At 36.5% G+C, this 19,530-nt stretch overlaps 1 protein-coding gene across 4 annotated transcripts in view; it reads left to right on the forward strand.

The window, feature by feature from the left end:
* Positions 1 to 19,530, forward strand: part of RASGRF2 (Ras protein specific guanine nucleotide releasing factor 2) — a 119,338-nt gene that overhangs the window by 27,794 nt on the left and 72,014 nt on the right. For all 4 annotated transcript variants that reach the window (XM_085321991.1, XM_085321992.1, XM_085321994.1 and 1 more), the window contains exons 2-4: positions 11,484 to 11,590; positions 17,076 to 17,223; positions 17,867 to 17,956. In XM_085321991.1, the coding sequence (XP_085178117.1) occupies positions 11,484 to 11,590; positions 17,076 to 17,223; positions 17,867 to 17,956 (345 nt within the window). The remainder of the gene's footprint in view (positions 1 to 11,483; positions 11,591 to 17,075; positions 17,224 to 17,866; positions 17,957 to 19,530) is intronic.

A 19,530-nucleotide genomic window follows, 5' to 3' on the forward strand; every position in this document is an offset into this window, starting at 1 on the left:
TCATCATTACACATCCAGATAAAGATACCATTTAGAATAAGTAATGTAAACTCCTTTTCCTGAAGAGGAGGTATTAGCAATGAAATGATTAAAATCAATTACTGTAGCTAAAGAGCAGTAAGACAAGTAATTTGGTTTGCATCTCTTTGAGGTGTTCTGTCAGAGTGTATGTATCTTGCAGTACTTCTGTGCAGTAAAGAACATGATACCTCCACGATCTTTCTCTTGCAAAAGATTGTTTTAGGACTGTTCTCCTCTGTGTAAACTCCCTGAAAGCAACCTAAGGAAGCTTGACTTTAATAAACTTAAGCTCTGGGTATGAACTTCCTTAATGTAGATAACTTGTAGCTCCAAAGAGGGAGAGTAACGAGGGTTCAGTTGGGACAGTCTTCGCATACTCATTTCCCTTGGTAAGGCAGTTCTTTTGCTGAAGTGTCTTTGAAACACTCAACTTTGGAGTGGAGGAAAGAAAAAACACATTCTTCCTTTCAGATGTTCAGTTAAGGTGTTCTTGACATTTGAGTGGCTAGGAGGCTCTGCCAATGAATATAACAATGTTCCAGCAAAATTTGGGGCCGTATGTAAATAGAAATGTGGTGGGTTTTTTTCTCCTGTATAGTTGAAATAGTAAGAAATGGATTATGGTCACTAACATACAACTTGTTGCTCTGACTGTGCAAACTATTGTTCAATTAATAGTGGAAGAATGACAAGYGTGATTAAAACCAACCTTTATAACCAGTTTTTAGGGGAACCAGAATCCAGGCCTTCTCTAAAAAATGTGAAATGTTTCTATGCTGTTGTCAGAGAATACCACTAATTGTTGAGCGACTTAAAAGGAAACTTCATCATGTCTTTTGCTATCTGCGTGACTTTCATGAGGATGAGAAATCAAATATGACTTATGAGARTTTTTATTACTTCACGTTGCATGAAGTCCCATACCTTGGTTCCTAAAGAACAAACTATTGACAGCTCTCATGATTTGACAGACCTTAGTAAAAACCTGAACAGAAAATATTTATTACAGTTGCAGTTAGGCAAACTGTTAAAAGCTGAATGTCTGTGTGAGTCTTTGATATGTAGTGCTAGGAAGTGTGGATTCTACCTCTCATTCTGTTGGTTTTATAGCTTGATAAAAATTTTATTTTATACAAACCATGAATGTCTTTGTGTAATCTCAAGTCAAGTTTTAAAAAGCTATTGTAAGCTTACCGATTCTATGATGCAAATCAGTTCTCCCCTTCATATAAACTGTTACAGGATGTGTCACTCTTATCAATGTGATGTTCTTCTTTATAAATGCAAGGTGGGTCAGTTGGTTAGGGTATTTCTAGTTTACTGGTACAGTATGTCTAAACAGCCTCATCAGCTTAAGTAAATTTCAGTGAATCCTTCTATAAAAACCAGTGTTGCCAGTGAATAGTCTGCAGCTGCAGTAGTACTACTGAGGATTAGTGAAAGATTATCTTGTAGACCGAGTCATCTTAATTGTTGCTCAGCCAAGGTGGAGCTAATGTTTTGTTTGTTTGTTTGTTTTGTCGTTAATGAGAACTAGGAGAATTTCAAGGGTAGCAGTTACAAGAACATGTGCAGAGATGTAACGTAAATTTGATCCAAACTTTGCTTAGTAGGTCAGTTATGATGGGGTTCTAACAGTGGATCTCAGTGTCCTGAGACTAAGTAAACTCTTTTTTTCTGTGTTTATCTGAGGGTACCCCACATACCCAGGGGATTTTGAGATGTAACAGTCCAAACCATTGTCATGATGGTCTTGAATGCTGAGGTATTTTTATAGACTTAATTTTAGTTCCCTCCAAATGGGGAGGTACTATTTTTCTACTTATGTTCTTCAGGGATGAGGTAGGGAAATGTAAGCTTAGTGAAGAATTTGTTTCTATGTGGATTACTATTAGAGAAACACAATTTTCAGGTCTGTGGAGTTCACAGAACTTTAAAATGCCATTCCTTGGTGTTAAGATCAGGTGGGTGGATGAGCCAGCACTCCTTTTAATAGAGAATGAGAAATGTAAGGTGGCTGTCCAGGTAACAGAGCATGCTTCTGGTGTTGTAATAGCCTTCTCTTACTTAAAACTAGACTGTCACCCTTTTTTCCACAGATTTTTACTAGGTTATTTCCATGTTCCGTCCCCTGTGACAAGTTAATTACAGAATAGAGCTATCAATTAGCATGGTGGCCTCCAAAAGACATTTTTCCATATCGTAAAGTCATTCAACTTTGATAGCTAGTTTTGAAAATATTGTATGTGGCTATTTGTAGTGGTCCTTTATCTTCCATCTGAGCCATAACAGTCTCCAGTCGTAGAGGATAGAGTGTACCAGTCTTGTTCCTCATCACTGCTGTTGCTTGAAGTTTTGAGCATTTGTTTTTCTAAAACTTTATAGATAGAAATGATTATATAACAGAGATGTAACAAGGTGCAGGACAAGCTGACTTCTGATTCTTTCTCTGCTTGTCATGTGTTGGCGCACCTCAGGGAGAAAAACTCTGTTTATAGCAATCTGAGTTGAACTCACTTGTAGCAGATCTATATTTGGGCATCTTTCTGCATATCCTTATGTCTATAATGGGCATCATAATTCTTTCCTTGTACAGGAGTTACATGAGCTAATTTCTGTTAAGAGCTTTAAAAAATGACAAATCCTGTGTTTTTCTATCTCTAAAATATAATTAGAAAGCCAGAAGACTAACCTGCTTCCTAGAAATTAATTCTTCAAAATGACTTATTCTATAGAAATTATAAAAGTCCATGATTTGGGCTAATACTATATTTATATCGAGATATAGATAGATAGGTTCATGCACACTCTGTGCACAATCCTGAAAACAGAGGCCCATTGTGTAATTTTGTTATTTACTGTTTTACTCATTATTTAGAATGAAGGTGCATGTTTTTGATAGAGTAATTTTAACATCTAGAACAAATAAACTTGGACTCTGGTAGATTTTTCATTACTTTTTTTAATCCTATGATTGGCTAAAGAGTGTCTCTGGCTCACCTTCACCCTGTATGTTTCGTGCAAGAGCTGTCTAATGAGGCTTTTTTTGGCCTATATTACACAAGTGGTCAGACTAGAAGATTATTATGGTCCCTCCTGGCGTTTAAAATCTGATCTTTTAATTAAAATACAAGATTTTCTCTTGTGGGTCGGAAAAAAAAAAGATAATTTATAGCTTAATTCATGCCAAAGAGCTGCACTATTATCAGATTTCAGCCAAAAAAATAGATAATGGGTGACTCAGGTGTTGTTAGGAGAAGGAAAGAAAGCCTGTCAGTACATGGAGAAAGGTTGGGGTATTGCTAAGAACAGTGAAAGAATGAGATGGAGGGGGGAAAAAAGAAATGCCTTTTTCTTTTGGGAGGCCCATATCATATACAGAGTTTCTGACAAAAGCAGAAGCCCAACCTGACTGTTCTGAATTTGAGTCCATACCTCCATTATATGCCAGCTTTCTCATCAGCGCAAAGCCCCAGGGACAACAGCAATGGAGAAAGGGATGTTGGGACAAGAAAGAAAAGGTGTCTTGCTCTCAGGTTATGCACAACCCTCTAGGCAATCAGCTTGCATTTACGGACAGGAAATTCCCACTGGAAGATGTCAAATGCATTTTGAAAGAATGGTACCCATGTTCTATTTTATAATTAGTGAATAATTTAGCTGCAGTTACTGTGTTGTATCAGTTCTTGTAATCTTTACATTTTGAGATTGCACTTTGTGTGGTAGAAATTTTTTCCTGGTGATAAACTATTGCTAAAGTACAAATGATTTGCATTGAAAATTTAGTAGAGGGGGCCATGTTAGCCTTATTCTCTCCTCCCTGAAGACAAATGCCATAGCCATTATAATTTGGCATAATTTTGGTTGAAGTCAATAGAGTTCCAGGAGAATTAGGATYGGTTGCAGGAGAATTAAGATCTGTAAGGACTTTTATGTTTTCCTTGAGTTTTTTGTTTTATATGCAAATTGTGTATACAAGAGTTTTCTTTTTATCAGTACAGTAAGGATTTATAAATYAGGGTAGACTTGTGTCTATTCTCCCAAAGTGCAGAACTGCTGATTGCATATTTAAATACATCAACTTTAGAAAGCTCTTGCTCTTGGCCCAAACAGTATTTGCAGAATGTCTCAGTAAGATGATTCACTGAGAGATGCCAGAACAGATTTTTTGCAGGAGGCTATAACTTTATTAATCTAGTATTTGTTGCARAGAGAAGGCAAGCATCTATCTTATTTACTGTGCAATAGCTTGTCTCTTGTATAGGGTTGCAGTTTATGTTTGGCCAGTAGTTAACCCAAAGCCAAAATAGACAGCACAGTTTACCTTTAATTCAGCCYATGTCTGAATCTACTCAGTAAGGGAGATAGATTCCAAAATAATGAGCCAGTGATTTGGCAGATAAAAGCCCAAGTCTCATTTACCTCTAGAAGCTTTCTCTCTGGTCCTGTTCAGTACCAGCTATCTACCAGTTGTGATGAACTAACATTAAAAGTTATGTTAGTTTTAATCTTTAACATTAAAAGATAATATTAAAAAAAACTTGAGCAAAACTGTACCATCAAAAAGAAACACAGAGCTAAAATACTGCAATGGTTCTCCACCAGTTTTGCATATTTCCTCTTTATTTTTTGGAGGATCAAAATCAAATCCAAAATGTAAGAAAAAAGCCCAGGCAATTAGTGAGAGCCAGAGCTTCATGAAAATACCCAGTGTTTCTTTGTTGTGATAGTGTGGAACAATTAGAGATGGAAAAGGCTCAGGAACAATCAAGGGAAGTTTTAAGTCACTCCTTAGTCTTATAGTAAGACTATAAGAAAGGCTTTACTTGAATGGATCAAAAGTCCAATTAGTCCAATGTCCTGTCTCACATTGTGAGGGTGAAGATATGCCAGAGAGGCATCTACTTAGGTACATAAAATATATATATATTTTTACTTCTCCTCAGAAATCTTTGAGCCATCAGTTATTTTCTGCTTTAGAACTTTTTAAAGTCATGTGAATTCTATGTTTTTAGTAATTCTCAGTTTCTTTTCAATGAAATCATCTAATTTCCCCACAAAACCATGAAAACTTCCTGCATCTACACCTTGCTTTGTCAAAGAACTCCACTGGTTTAACACCTACTGTATGAGAGCTATCTTCTTTTGTTTACTTTGAATCTGATTCCTGTGATATTTTGAATGTTTTTTTTTCCTTCATTGGAAGAGTGCATTGGAAACAGTGCAGGGTCCTGCCCCTAGGGAGAAATAATGCCATGGACCAGTACTGGTTGAGGGCTGACCTGCTGGAAAGCAGCTCGAGCAGGGGAGGTTGGACTAGATGATCTCCGGAGGTCCCTTCTAATCTCAACCATTCTGTGATTCTGTGAAGAGGAATTGAACAGTGGATCCCTATTGATCCATTGCATATTTCTCAAGATTTTGTAGACCGTGTCATAGCCCCCAGAGTTGTATCTTTCCTTGTACTGAAGAGTCTAAGCTTCATTAATTTTTTTCCTTTTGTGGCTATCTGATCTGGACATGTGGGAGCCTTTCTATACCTGTGATAATCCTCTGCTCTTTATCCTCTGCTAATTCAGCTCTTTTTCTGAACCTTTCCCATTTGATGTTACCCTTTCTCTGGGGAGGGGTGGAATAAGTCATGCTATTCAAGGTATTTTATAACATAATGATCTTCTCTACTCTGTTYTCTCTGTCCTTCCTAATTGTTCCTAGCATGTTGATTTGCTTTTTTTGACAGTTGCTGAGCAGTGAGTTGGTGTTACAATCCCAGGATCTTATTCCTGGGAGGTAATATCCAGCACAGAGGCCATGCTTTTACATATGAAGCTAGGAGTGTTTTTCCTCGTGCATATCATTTTGCATTTCTGCACACTGAATGTCATCTGTTGTTCTATTGTAACTGAGACTTGTTGAGTCTGCGGTTCTTCATAAGAACTTCTCTTATCCTTACTATTTGGAATAATTAACAGACTTTGTCTTCTGTAGTCCCCCTTTTCAGGCCCAGCACAATTATCCAAGGAATTCCTTTGATGACTTTGTTCCATTGCAATAACTTTTTATCCATGTAGGGACACTTTTCTTCTAAGTCCTAGGTGCTTAATTTCCTTAAAAATCTGTCAAAAGGTGCTGTATTCTTCCAGGCATTTGCCTTTCCTCAGGATCTGTGAAATACAGAAGACATATAATGTTTCGTATTTGAGAAACTCGATAAAATACTGGCAGTGGAATGCAACTGGAAACTTCATCAATTAACATATCCTTGAATAATCCTTTAATTAAGACTGCAGTTCGTGGCTTTTCCTTCAAGGATATTGAGGAATCTTGGATTGCTGCAGTGATTATCCTCTTTTGCCTAGTAATTTACTGGTCCTTGAGACTGCATACAGGTTTCCAGGGTTTTGAAGTGGAAGTGTCTTTAGAAGTCAAGAAAGAAATATTTTCAGCTTGTCATCTTTAACTTTAATGAATTGTCTCTCCTACTTTTTTTCCCCTCAAATGATTTTTAAGATAACTTTACAAACATCAGATACTGAGTATAACCCTGCAAGATACAGTGGATGACTGAACTTCTTTATGCCTTGCATTAAAGGCAAACCTCTGTTAAAGGTCTTAATTTTAGGTATAAAATTTTCACAGCTATTTTGCATTTATATTTCCTGTTCTCTTCAGTACTGATGGTTGGAATTTTCTTTTTAAATTCTTCTCAAAGTTCTAGCTTGAATAATCAGACCAAGTCTGATTCATTATGTCATTTTCAGATCAAGAAATATCATCTAGTTTGGTCACTCCAGACTTAAACTCTAAAAATTATGATTTAAAGTAGATTATGAAGAAAATTAATTTTCTATTACATTTAATAGAAAAAATTTAGGGAAAAGCACTGTGTAGAGAAGTAACTACTACCACACTGTAATCATTTACAGGCTGAAAATACCTCATACAAAATCTTGTCGTCACCTCAAAGTCCTTTGAAACATAATTTAAATRTTTATATACCATGCTATTGAAAAGGTAAGATAGTATAAACAGTGTTGGCATGTGCATCATCTATTTGGCATGAATTTTGCCATCCAGACATTGAAAGCTGACCACATCTACAAGGAGCTGAGAGCACGAGCACGCAGTAGGAATTGTCAAGCAACGTTACGATGTATGGTAGTAGCATTTCTGTCAGTGAGGTGTAACTGCACCACTGCATGAAGATTAGTGTTCCTTCCCCTTGGTTCTCCGATATTTCAGTAACTTTGAATTGTTGCTTCCTTCTGCAAAGGTCACCACTCTTCCAAAAGGAAAAGACAAATTACTTTCTGGGACTGGATCATGGAAAGAATTACTAGGGGATGAAAAGGAGTAACCAGACGAGATAATGATAAGTAACTATTGGACAGAAGTCCTTTGTAAACTCCATGTCAGATGCAGAGGAAAAAAGTGAGCTGTGGGAAGGTCCTTGTTTACTGGAAGAGTGCTGTGTCTGTGTTGGTGTGACTCTCACTTCATAAAKAGCAAATGCTCTCGTCAGTCACAAAGAAAACAACATTCTGTTGTAGAGAAATTTGGTAACTGATCTAGTCCTAAGGGTGTTCCTATTGATGGAAACTCTACCTCGGTATGCCATAAAAGTGTTGTTTCTGTTAAAGGGTGTGTGTGGTTCCCCYGCCTCCAAAATAATACTTGATTTTTTACTTAGAGAGCATGGCAACTAGAGCTTTTACCACCTTCTGTTGAATACAGCAATTATCTTGGCAGTTTTAAATGACAAAGTTATTGTTTGAACTGTTGTCAGTGGGGAGCCCGGCGTAATCATGAGTGGCATTTAAATGTTTTAGTAAAATACTTCTTTCAGTCAAGTTCTTAATCTTGTTCCAATCGTTTTTCATAAGCAGAGGTGCCAGTCAGCTTATTCTGTAGTACTTTCTCTATATCATAGAAAAAAACTTTTGATTAGTGCTAGGTACAAGAGGAAGAAGTGATACACATTGATATTCTTTGAATCTTGATCATATTTATCTTTCCCTGACTCTTAGTCAAGATAGTGCATTTGTAACGATGTGAGTTGTGTGCAAATTTCCTGCCTTTTTTCAGACTTTATTTTGGAGAACTTTTCTATCTAAGATGCTTATATTAAAATCAAGACTTATTTTTACTTCTGCATACTTGAATACTGAAAAGACACATTAAAATGACATGACTATATTTTTATCAAAGTACAGAMTGTTCATTTTATCTTTTGAGACTGAATATTTTCAGAAGAAATAATGAAAAAAATCAACCAAACCATGGGCTTGATCCAAAATATAAATGCCTACCTACTAGCCCAACAGATGTATCGAAAGATGAGATTTGAGATAAATCTTTCCTGTAGTATAATCCATAAATATTTACTGTCATCACTTCAGAAACACTAGCAGTGTGTATACAGAAAGATGGTTTTATTTGTTACTATATGAGTTGCAGTGATGTGGAAACTGAGCTGTGTAGCAGATAAAATTATGCATATATGCCCACTCACATAAATCATCAATTTGAAAATCTAMTAACGCATCACAGATGCTATGTTATTCTCTTGTAGTAAATTAGTTTTGTAAATGAGCAATATTTATTTTAAAATGTAGTTAGGATTCATTGACTTTGAGGTTCTTTTTAGAGCTGTATTATGATACTTTGCTTATCTCAGTTGACCACTCCTTCTAAATACAAGTTTCTGGACAAACAATGTGATATTTGATACTGGTTTGGAATKTGCAGTGTGCATGTTTGTGGGGAGTGGGGGAGTGAGATGCATTTTTAAAACAGCTTCTGAAACAAAATGCTTTTGTAATTTGTTTCCACTAGGTTCAGTCCTACTCTAGCAGCCCTCCAGCTTTGAATTTGTGCATTTTTCTTGGTCTAACTAGCCATTTAGTAACTATGTATCTCTAAAAGTCTAAATTGTGAGGTGCAAAATCACTGCAAGTCTTGCCTGAATGAAGTTTTGAGTTATCTCACTTGAAAAGAAGTAGAGAGGACTGTAAGATTGCCTCTCCCTTTACCTTGAATTTCTACAGAATGAACATAAATCCAGTGCTTGTGTATGCTTGTCATTATTCTGATTTTATATTTAAGTTAACTTTATGAAACACAAATAACTTATTACATTAAAAAACAGCTGTGATAGGTTCAGTTTATCTTTAAATACACTTGTTAAAATAGGCTGTCCCAGTCTGTAAGCAAAGGACAGCTATGTATATTCTTACTGCAATTTTGTTCATCTTACAGGTTATTTTCAATTGACTTGTTAAAAAAAATTACCATCCAATGCTGTTATTGAGTATCCTATGAACCTCATTAAAAATTTTTATGTTATTCAGCTTTAAGTGATGCACACTGAAAGACCACAATTCTACAGGGTTGTCCTTTGAATGATTTATTGATCCTTTTGTGTGCATTGGAATGGTTTTGTTTCTGAAATGTGATGGATCTCAGGCTGGACTTTCTTGTGTAGGCTATTAAATATGAATTTTTTATGTTTCTTTTGCCTTGTTTCTGTTTTTTTGTCAGTTGCTGCCCTTGGGGTATTTGTAAACTTCTGCATGAGGAGTGTTTTATATACTCTAACAATTTTTATTAAATTAATATTATTGACAAATGAATAATTTCCTGTTTATGGAATGCCATCATATGTCTTTATGTTACCTGAAATGAGCACAAAGGCAGCTGGGTTTGGTAGAAGCAAGATCCCCAGACACAAACCTAGGTACAAGTACAGGTGCACACACAGTGTTAGTGCCATTGTAGTTAACCCTATCTGAGGTGTATTGAGCTTGCTCTGTTCTTACCCTGTGGCTGACTTACGTGTTACTTGTGTGCAGCAAGCTGCCAGATGTTTCAGAAGGGGTCAATAAGTGGTTAAAATCCTCTCTTTTTACATTGACAACATTCATTATAAACATTGACAGTATCTACAGCCAAATCTCTGTAGGTAACATTTCATCCGTTCTGTTTCTGTTTATGCTTGTGTTCCTCCTGCTTTGGAAATAGCTTTTAATTCTGGGATGTTTTATATTTGCTTGATCTCCAGCATTGCATTTGGCTCAGAGAGGCTCTTCCAGCCAAGCTGTGGGTTTGACAGAGAAAGCGGAATGTGTGTTGACGTCACTTTGGGTTACAGACCCAAAGCAGGGTAAAGCAGGGAGCAGGAGAGAGAAAAATACACACCTTACTAGTTGACTAGAGTGAGTGTGGAATTTGCGTTTAGATCCCAGTAAATAACTGCTGCTATGCAGTTATAATCCTTTGCCTGTTATGTGGGGTGGAGGTGGAAGAGAAGTTGAGAAATTCTAAGTGAAGAAGAATGAATGATTTATTGCAGAGACCTTTGCTCTTAGACCTCCTTAATCGCACCTGGTCTAATAACTTGATGGTTCTGTGTACAGATAGCTCCCTCACAGGTTCCTCTGCCTGTGAAGCTGTTGATTTACTAACTGGTGCACTTCGGGTACCTATGGAAATTTTTGGTGTTTAGTAAGAGTGCTTAGTAAGACTGTTTTCACACCTCTTTTTGCATCTAAGTTAAAAGAATATTGTTTGCTACCTGGCAGTAAGTTAATACACAGGCTATGTAATACAGAGTTGTAAGTAACCAGCCTTGTAAAGTGGATTTAAAGTAGCTGACTGGGGGTTCCCCCTTCCCAGTAATATCTTTCTTTCTCCTCTTGTACTTACTACTACATTAACAATTCTGATTACAGCAAAAGCTTGCATAAAATTCTGTGTTCTACAAAACACGCTGTAGACTAAATACTTTCATGTAAAAAAAAAAAAAAAAAAGCCATCAAAGACTATGAAACTTCTTGTGTAAATAGTATTTTGTTGCRATGACAGAGATTTGTTACAATGAAAATTAAGTTGAAGGTTTCTCTCTTTTTTTTTTTCCCTTTAAAAAAAAGAATTATTTGGGAGTGTGATGAGGAAGAGAGGATACTTGTTCTGTTAGAGTGGTGAAGGAATAAGCTAGATCCAGTCAGATGGAACTCACCTTCTGTATTTTCCTTGTGAAAATGGCAGTACCTGATTTGAAAGTGATTTCAACTGTAACTTCCACAGAAGAGCTCTGTGCTGGCATCTGAGAAAAATATTAGGTGAAAAATGCAGAAAGAGAGAGAACTACAAATACCCCACTACAATCACCCTGCTGTATTCAATGGTAAAAGCTACTAAGGAAATTATATAATGTTGTTCTGTATGTGAGAGCTTAAGAAGGATAACTTGCAACAAGTATCATGAAAGCTATTACCCTAGGACCCAGAATCTGTTAAGGATATAGTTTCAACTTCCACATTTCACAACTGATGCTTTAAATCACATTCTCCAAGGGTGATAATGGTTTGGGCTGCATTAAAAAATCAGTTCTTTGGCTTGTTGTGTATCTATTTTATTTAAAAGAGTTTTCTAAACATTTTTTTCCTTGTTTTAATTTGCAGCACTACTTTACCGTTCTTTTTGGCCATGAAGGGCAGAAGCCACTGGAGCTCCGCTGCGAGGACGAAGGTGATGGAGATGAATGGGTAGAAGCTATTCACCAAGCTAGGTATGACGTCTGCTTGTTTATACTCAATACCATTTTATTGTTGACAAATTKATGATAATTTGAAAATCTAAATCCACCCTTTAGGAAGAAATATATTACAGTGCATTAGATAGGTACTGTTTGTGATCCATAGGTATGCTATAGAAAAATTGCCTTTATCAGTTCGTGCCTGTAACACTCTATTTTATCATTCACAAATGATTGTGTCCTACTTGAAATTTCTTCAAGAGAAGTATGCTTTTATTGGAAACAGAACTGCTAGGATTAGTTCTCTTTTAAAGGAGTGTGCTACATGTATTAGCACACTCAGAGAAATAAATTACCTGCCACACAAATGAGTAAGTGAATGTTTCTTAAAGTAACTTCATGTAGAAATAAGTATAAGGAGGAGGACAAACTGTAACTAGATAAAATGCCACAAGTAAAATTCCATCTCCAAACTGAAATTCTGAACARTGTTCAATATTAAAAGGGTAAGTCTTGTAAATAGGGACATGATAGGATTTCAGCAATGCAATACTTCTTCCTGGAGAAAAGATTGAAGCAGTGGATAGGCAAGGCTTGCAATATAATGTCAATGAAAATCACATAACCTAGGCTTTGAGAAAGGGGTAGCAGAGGCAAGTGTCTTTGCTGAAATACAGTTCCTCCAGCTTCCTCTTGTGTTCTCTAACCTCAGCTGATCTACACTACCATGGTAACACACAAGGAAACAGGCAGTTTCTGAGTTGCTTAGAACCTGAGCCATGTAAACAGAAGTGATTTTGCTTTAGAATTGAAAGCAAACAATACCATCTAGTAGTTTTTAGTTTAGACCCTCTGACGTTATGCCTTGACGCTCTAAGCCTTCTGTCCTCTAAGCATCCAGTCTTTAGATCCTCACCCTCTTTTGAGTATAGGTGCGTAACTGAGTAGGTCTCATTCTTGGGAAACACCTACTGTGTTCTGGTATTAGATCAACCACATTCTGCATGGTAGTTCTCTCAGGTTAATGCATTTTTTCAGGAACCTGGAAGCCATGAGGCTTTGTACTCTGAACACGCCCCAGGAGTGTATGTTTACCAGGATGTAGTCCAGTATTGTTGAGGGAATGAGAGGGAACCCTTCACCTTCTTACTGAATYTGAACTAACTTCTGTCATTAAGAAAGTCAGAAAGCAAATGAAAAAAAGGAATCTAACTTTTCTACCTCRTTGAAAGGGGCATTTAGGGGAAGCAAGATCCCACAGTCTGGTCCCAGTTCTCAGAATARTATGTTTCTTATCTGTTGCCTAGTGTAAAATGCATGTAAGGAAGATGAGCTTCACAGCACTGAGGGAGAATTTCCCTGTAGGAAGTTCAGTCCATAGGGGTAGTCACCAGTAAGTATTGCTGAATTATATGCGTGCATGAGTGCATGAATACATGAATCACCATGTATTAATTTCCAAGCCAGAATGTAACAAAAAAATGCTTTAAGCCAATATTAAACAATACAAAGACAAAAWTATTGACAACTTAAACTTCCAAAGAATAAAATAATCTTAAGGTTCAAGGTTGGAGGTGGATGAATTTGACCTCGCTCAGAATATTACCATTGCAGCTTTTAGAAGAAAACTGGGTCTCCATTCTTCTAAGCTGATGTTATCAGCACCTCTCTTGGRCTATCGCAGCAAAGTATCACTCTGCTTATTTTCATTCCTTTTGYTATTTGGCTTTTCCCTTTTATTTGTGAGCCCATCTCTTAATCTGTTGAACTACAGATGCCATTGTGAGGGGTATTCTAAAGCCCCTCAGTCATTTGAGGTTGGACGTCTTTTTAATGTACTTTTCTACATAGGTCTCTAAATTCCTTGGTCTTCAYGGACTTGGGCATTGCTTTTCTTGTTTTAATATTATTTTCTTGAGTAAAATATTGACAAGTGACAGAYAGCCATTCTGTGGTCTAGTTGCTATGTACTGCGGTTGCCTCCTTATTCTGGTGCTTCAGAATAAGTGGTGTAAACTGCTTTTATTTGCTTTGTATTGTGTCTAGCAAAAACAACTTGGAAATGGATGATTAGTTACTTCACTGTTGGGTTTATCAAAGCTATGTCAAAGAAGTGAAAACAATAGTTTTAGACTATTACATAAAATTTTTCTTGTCAATTTAGCTRAACAAAACTACAACATTTTTGCTTCAGGAACTAAATTTTCCTGTACCACCAATTTAGACTTTTTTGCTTGAGTTGGTCTGTATTCTTGGCATATGTGACAAACTTTAGCAACTTCTTCAGTGTCATTGTTCATTTGAGGCTAGCATAATACATCTCTGACTCCTCTCATGTTTTTGGTTTGTATTACTAAATGACTATTTGTCTAACCTTTTGAAGATACCTTTCTTTCACATCTCAGATGTCTTTGGGTAAAAGTTCTAGGAGGTATTGAGAACATTCTCCCTACTCTTAAATTGAAAATGTGCCTGAGAACATCTTGTTCTGTGTGAATATGTTGGAGTTTGTGAATTAGAAATACTTAATTGCTTTCTGGAGGATCTCATCTTCATCAGTAGTTATGGTAGTCCATGTTTTATCTGAGACAAATTAGTTGAGGGTGGCTCCTCTTTGAGGGTTTGGCAAGGGGGAGGGAGACTGTTGTTGTTTTTTGCTTTTCTTGGAGTGACATATCTGAAACTAGATTTTGGATGGTTTTTCACTTTTTTTTTTTTTTTTTTAACAAAGATGTGTTTGCAACCATCAAAATCGCTTCATATTTTACTTAATTTGAAAGTCGTTTAGTTGAAAGACAGCCCCTAGAGTCCCACTGTGTACTATATTCCATTATTGTAAACAGATGYTTTATTTGGTTGCAAATTCATAAAGTTTTTCTGTTGTGGCCTTATCCATTGCTTCTTGAACGATTTCTGTGGGTAGGATGCTACTGCTAATTATTTGGGCTATACTGTGCACACTTTTCAGGAGCTGACAGGCCCTTGTATGCTGAGGCTAAACATTGTAGTGCTCATGTTCCTCTCCATAGGCCCCCCTCCATTTGAGACTTAGGCCTACAGAGTTTGCAATGGGATATGTAATTCAGTATGTTTTTACGAGACTCCCTTATCAGCACCACGTGTGTCCCTACTTTTCATGCTTTACCGCTTTATTTGAATTCTCAGTGTTTTGAGTTCTTAGTAAGTGGCAGAGTAAGATTTAGTCCGTATGCCATTTCTGCATTGGTGGACTCATTCTTGGCAAATCCTAATTCCTCAGTCAGTGACTGGAGGTTCTGTTTTGGATTTTTGTTCTGGACTTTGGTCTTTTCTGAAGAACCGTGTTTCATTGCCAGTATTCTGAAGCTAACTTTCTACCTTCTCTTACAAATTATTCTGTGGTATTACGATTTGTTTTTTTCACACAACTGGACAATTCTTTATCYGTTTCATACTTTTACGTTGGTGCAGTACTGAGCAAACATCTTGGCCTCTTCTACTTTAGCTTACTGGAAAGTCTTAATTAAAGTGCTTCCAATGATAGTTTCATGTATGCTTTAGATCTGCATAACCCAGCATTGCTGCCCAAAGAAACAGCTGTCATTCTCGAAAGTCAGCCATTCATTCCCACATTCATTCATACCTTAAGGACTGGAGCATCTGTCCTATGAGGAGAGGACGAGATAACTGGGACTGTTGAGGCTGGAGAARAGAAGGCTGAGGGGAGATCTGATTAATGTTTATAAATATGTGAAGGGAGGGTGTAAAGAAGATAGGGTCAGACTCTTCTCARTGCTGCCCAGTGACAGGACAAGAAGCACAAATTGAAACACAGGAAATTCCATTTAAGCATAAGGAAACACCTCTTTACTGTGAACGTGCTTGAACACTAAAACTGATTCCCAGAGARGCTGTGGAGTCTCTTTCCTTGGAAATGCTCAAAACCCAACCGGACAGGGTCCTGGGCAGCCCGCTCTAGCTGACCCTGCTTGGGCAGAGGGATAACCAGAGGTCCCTTCCAACCCCAATTGTTATGTGCTTCTATGAATTCGTAAATACTGACAGAAGGATGAAAAAGGCTGTTGGAAGTGTTACAATTGCTGTAAGCAGAAAGATGGTAAACTCACCAAGCCTGATTTTGGTCCGTAAGTATAGGAATACGGAGCAGGAGATCATGTACTGAAATACTTGGTCCATGCCATTCTTTTCTAGCAGAAAATCAGATTCTGGCAAGCTTAAATCTTTGTTAGGATTTCCTTTTCTTTTACCCTTCTTCAAATCTTGCACATTCAAAGTCCTTGCAATCTGATCACAGCCAAGTGTTGCAGCAAGAACATCTTTACTCTCTAAAATTCAGAGAGCTGGAATGTAGCTGCTCCATGTGCACTGCACCAGGCAGAGGTCAAAATCAATACAGACTAAGAACATAAATCTTTGAAAATGAACAATAATAATAGCCCAAACTTTTGGGGTCCAGTTTCACAATTTTTTAATGCGTGTGGCTGGTAATGCTCTGCCAGTTTAGAAAGGAAGTGTGGCAGGCCCTTTTCATATAAGATTTAGAGTTGGGTGTCAAAGCTAAGGGAAACTGTTACATTCATGGATGAACTCTTGAAATAAGCTACAGCATTCCAGGACTCTCTCTGATTCCTCTCTCTTGGCATCACCAAATYTCTGCTTTAAATAAATGGGGATCAAGTCAGAGACAAATTGGGGAAAAGTTATTCCAAAGTCCTGTAATTTTCCTTTCCCTGAGCAAGTAGCAGTTTTGAGAAGAAAAGTGACTAGCTTATTCTCAGTTACTCTACATGTACTTAGGCTTTTTATGCACATTTAAATTATCTATATGAAAGAGATTGAATCACACAAAAGAACTGTCAGATGAATATGTTGCATAGGAAGAACTAATTTAAAGATGTGATAACTAAAACATTAATAGTCTCCTTTATCTTAAGATGAGTACCATACTTCCAGTATGATGCTGATCACTGCTCTGGTTGTGACATTTGACTGGACTAGAGATCCTATCCCTTGTAAAGGAAATATGTATGAATGACAATAAATGTCAAATAAATGACATTTATTTGAGTAATCTCATCCGGCCTAAACAATAAAATAGGTGATAGCAAACCAAAGTAATAGTGTTGAGGATTAGAATAGGGATTCTACTCTGAAGAGATTTGATGGCTAGAGTGTGTTAGAAATAGTTCTGGTTAAGAGTCGGATGTTGATTCAAAAAAAAAAAAAAAAAAAAAAAAAAAAAAAGGAATGAATAAAGTTTTGGTTTAGCCTGAGAATAAATAAAATAAAAGATGAATACTCTTGAAATGGGGCAACTCTTGTGTCTAAAAAGTGAATGTTGGACACTTCATAGGTTTGGATGATTTATGATAAAGCTATTCATCATATATTAAGGAAAACAATTTTGAAAATTTCTTTTCCTTGTCATTGGTGTAATGTTTATTCTGTCAGCATCTCATAGGAGGATATGCAAGTCAACAGTTGCTATTTTTACGAGCTTAAATGTTTTTCATTTCAGTTACTCAGATATTCTGATTGAAAGGGAGGTGTTAATGCAGAAGTACATTCATCTCGTCCAGATTGTGGAGACTGAAAAGATTGCAGCCAATCAGCTTCGACATCAACTTGAAGATCAAGACACAGAAATTGAAAGACTTAAATCTGAGGTATGTAGCACAGTCATCAGGCTGTTGAATTCTAATGTTTTTCTGTCTTGCAATCATTGTCTATATTGCTGTAATATTCATCAAAATAACAGAACCTAGTAAGAAAAGCTGTAATAGTACTCCTAGGAACACTTGACCAGGTGGTTTTTTTGTTTTTTGTTTTTTTTTTTTAAGTATTGGTAATTGCTCAGCTTATTGGATTACATCACAGTCAGAGAATTTAAGATGACCCATTGCTTTGCAGTATGGATACAGATGATTATATTATTTCCTACCTGTCTTCTCACATGCAGTTTAAAGCATTTGTTTGATCCTTGACACAGAGTCTTTGGTCATAACTATATTGTGGACTATTTCACTGAATGTTACATATTTTGTTGCAGTCTTGACCTGTTAGAATCTGAAAGGCACACTTGGTTTTGAGAGGAGAATCAGCTCTCTTACTCTTCCTCCATCTGTATTAAGGTCTGTGTTGGTTTGGAGAGAACTATGTTCATGCCTCTGTGACCAAATATGTGCTTGTCATTCCATGCAACTTTAATAGACTCTTAAGAAAAGCCTTCAAAGAGGAGGATATTATTTTTGTTTGTTCTGTAACTGCTTCATGTACTTGAAAAAGCATTTAATGAATTGTTTTTCTCAGATTATAGCTCTCAATAAAACAAAAGAAAGAATGCGACCTTATCAAGGCAACCAGGAAGATGAGGATCCAGATATTAAAAAAATTAAAAAGGTAAGCATGCTATAAYCTGTGCCTGAAAGGAGAAAATTGGGACAGAGAGTGTTCTAGTATATTTTTGTTTGTTGAATTTTATCTTCAATTTTTATTTCATTAAGTACACTCAAACGTCAAGATTCCATTTGCCCTGTTTCTGTTTAAACTGCTTAAATTGAATCAGCTTTGTATGTTTCGTATTTATCCTCTAGTATATTTAGTATTTAAATATTCATCTTTACTTGCAATGTATATATTCAGTTTTTTAACGAAGCTTGCACATTGCCTTCAGTTGCTTGGAAACATTGAAACCAAGCCATGGACCATTTTCTGTGGGAATCAAGCATATGGTGACTTTATTCTCTTTTCTTATAAAAATACTTAYGAAGATATAAGAGAATGACTTATATGCTGTCATTGCAACTGGAATACAGATACTGAAAATGCAGAAAGTAGTATTATTTTAGGTTTTCTCTTAGTCTGTCTGATGATGATTGTTCTAGGATTCTATGACCAATGTTTGAAATAATACAAAAGTAACGTAAGCTGTACTGTATTTACACATGCAGCTTTTGGTAATGTTGCTTAGGACTGGAGATAACCACCTTCCAGAACTGTGCCCATAGCTAGCCCCTACAAAACCTAATGAACGGGTGTAAATGGAACTCTTGCTTAAAGCTTTGGTCCCATYCTCATAGTACTAGAGCTCTTCAATTACATAAGAGCCTCGATGTTAAATGAATTTAGTTTCACTCACCTTTTCTGGGTGGCRCTGTCTGACTTTGGGTCACTCCTGAGCTGATACTCTTGTGGGAATTTTCCTTTTCATATGAAAAGAACATTGTAATAGTAGCCAGAAACATCTCCTTTTAATAAAAGGAGAGTTCAGGATAATGTAGTGGTTATCACATCTGCTTTACGTGCTGAAGGTCCTGGGTTCAAGCCCCAGTGAAACCAGCACCAGGAAATCTTTGGGAGGTTGGACTAGATGATCTCTARAGGTCCCTTCCAACTTTACTGATTCTGTGATATCTCAAAAATCAGTAGAGTTCTGCTTCTCTATATAATTTATTGCATTCTGTATCTTGATAGTTGTGACCAGTTGGGCCCGTTTTTAAATTTGTTTATTTAAAATAATAGGTTACCAATGAGATTTTGCARTTCTCCTTCAAGATGAATGATTTACACAMCATGAAATAGGGCAAAGATATACTCAAGTTGTCTGTGACCAGAAGTAGACCCTTTCTGTAATCTTTAATCCACTAGTAACTTGAATGGCTATGTAACCTGAGTACATCTATCTATTGCATAGAGACACCTTTTAAGAGTAAAAATCTGTATTTTCTGAAAAATAATATTGTTGGCCTAGGTGTTTGATGTTAAGCWGTGTAGCTTTAACACTGTTAAATAATATGTTAAATAATATGTTAAATAATACCTATAAAGAACAGAAAGCAAACTGAGCTTMACAGCTATTTTTGAATTATGTTAATACCAATATCAAAAAAAACCTTGAGATGTCATACCTTTGTGTAACTTTGCACAGTAAATTGGGGAGAGGGTTTAGACGATGAGAAATGTTTAATGGAAAG

This window comes from Rhea americana, unplaced genomic scaffold, assembly GCF_003343005.1.
Source record: "Rhea americana isolate MKP2758 unplaced genomic scaffold, rheAme1 scaffold_74, whole genome shotgun sequence".
Lineage (NCBI taxonomy): Eukaryota > Metazoa > Chordata > Aves > Rheiformes > Rheidae > Rhea > Rhea americana.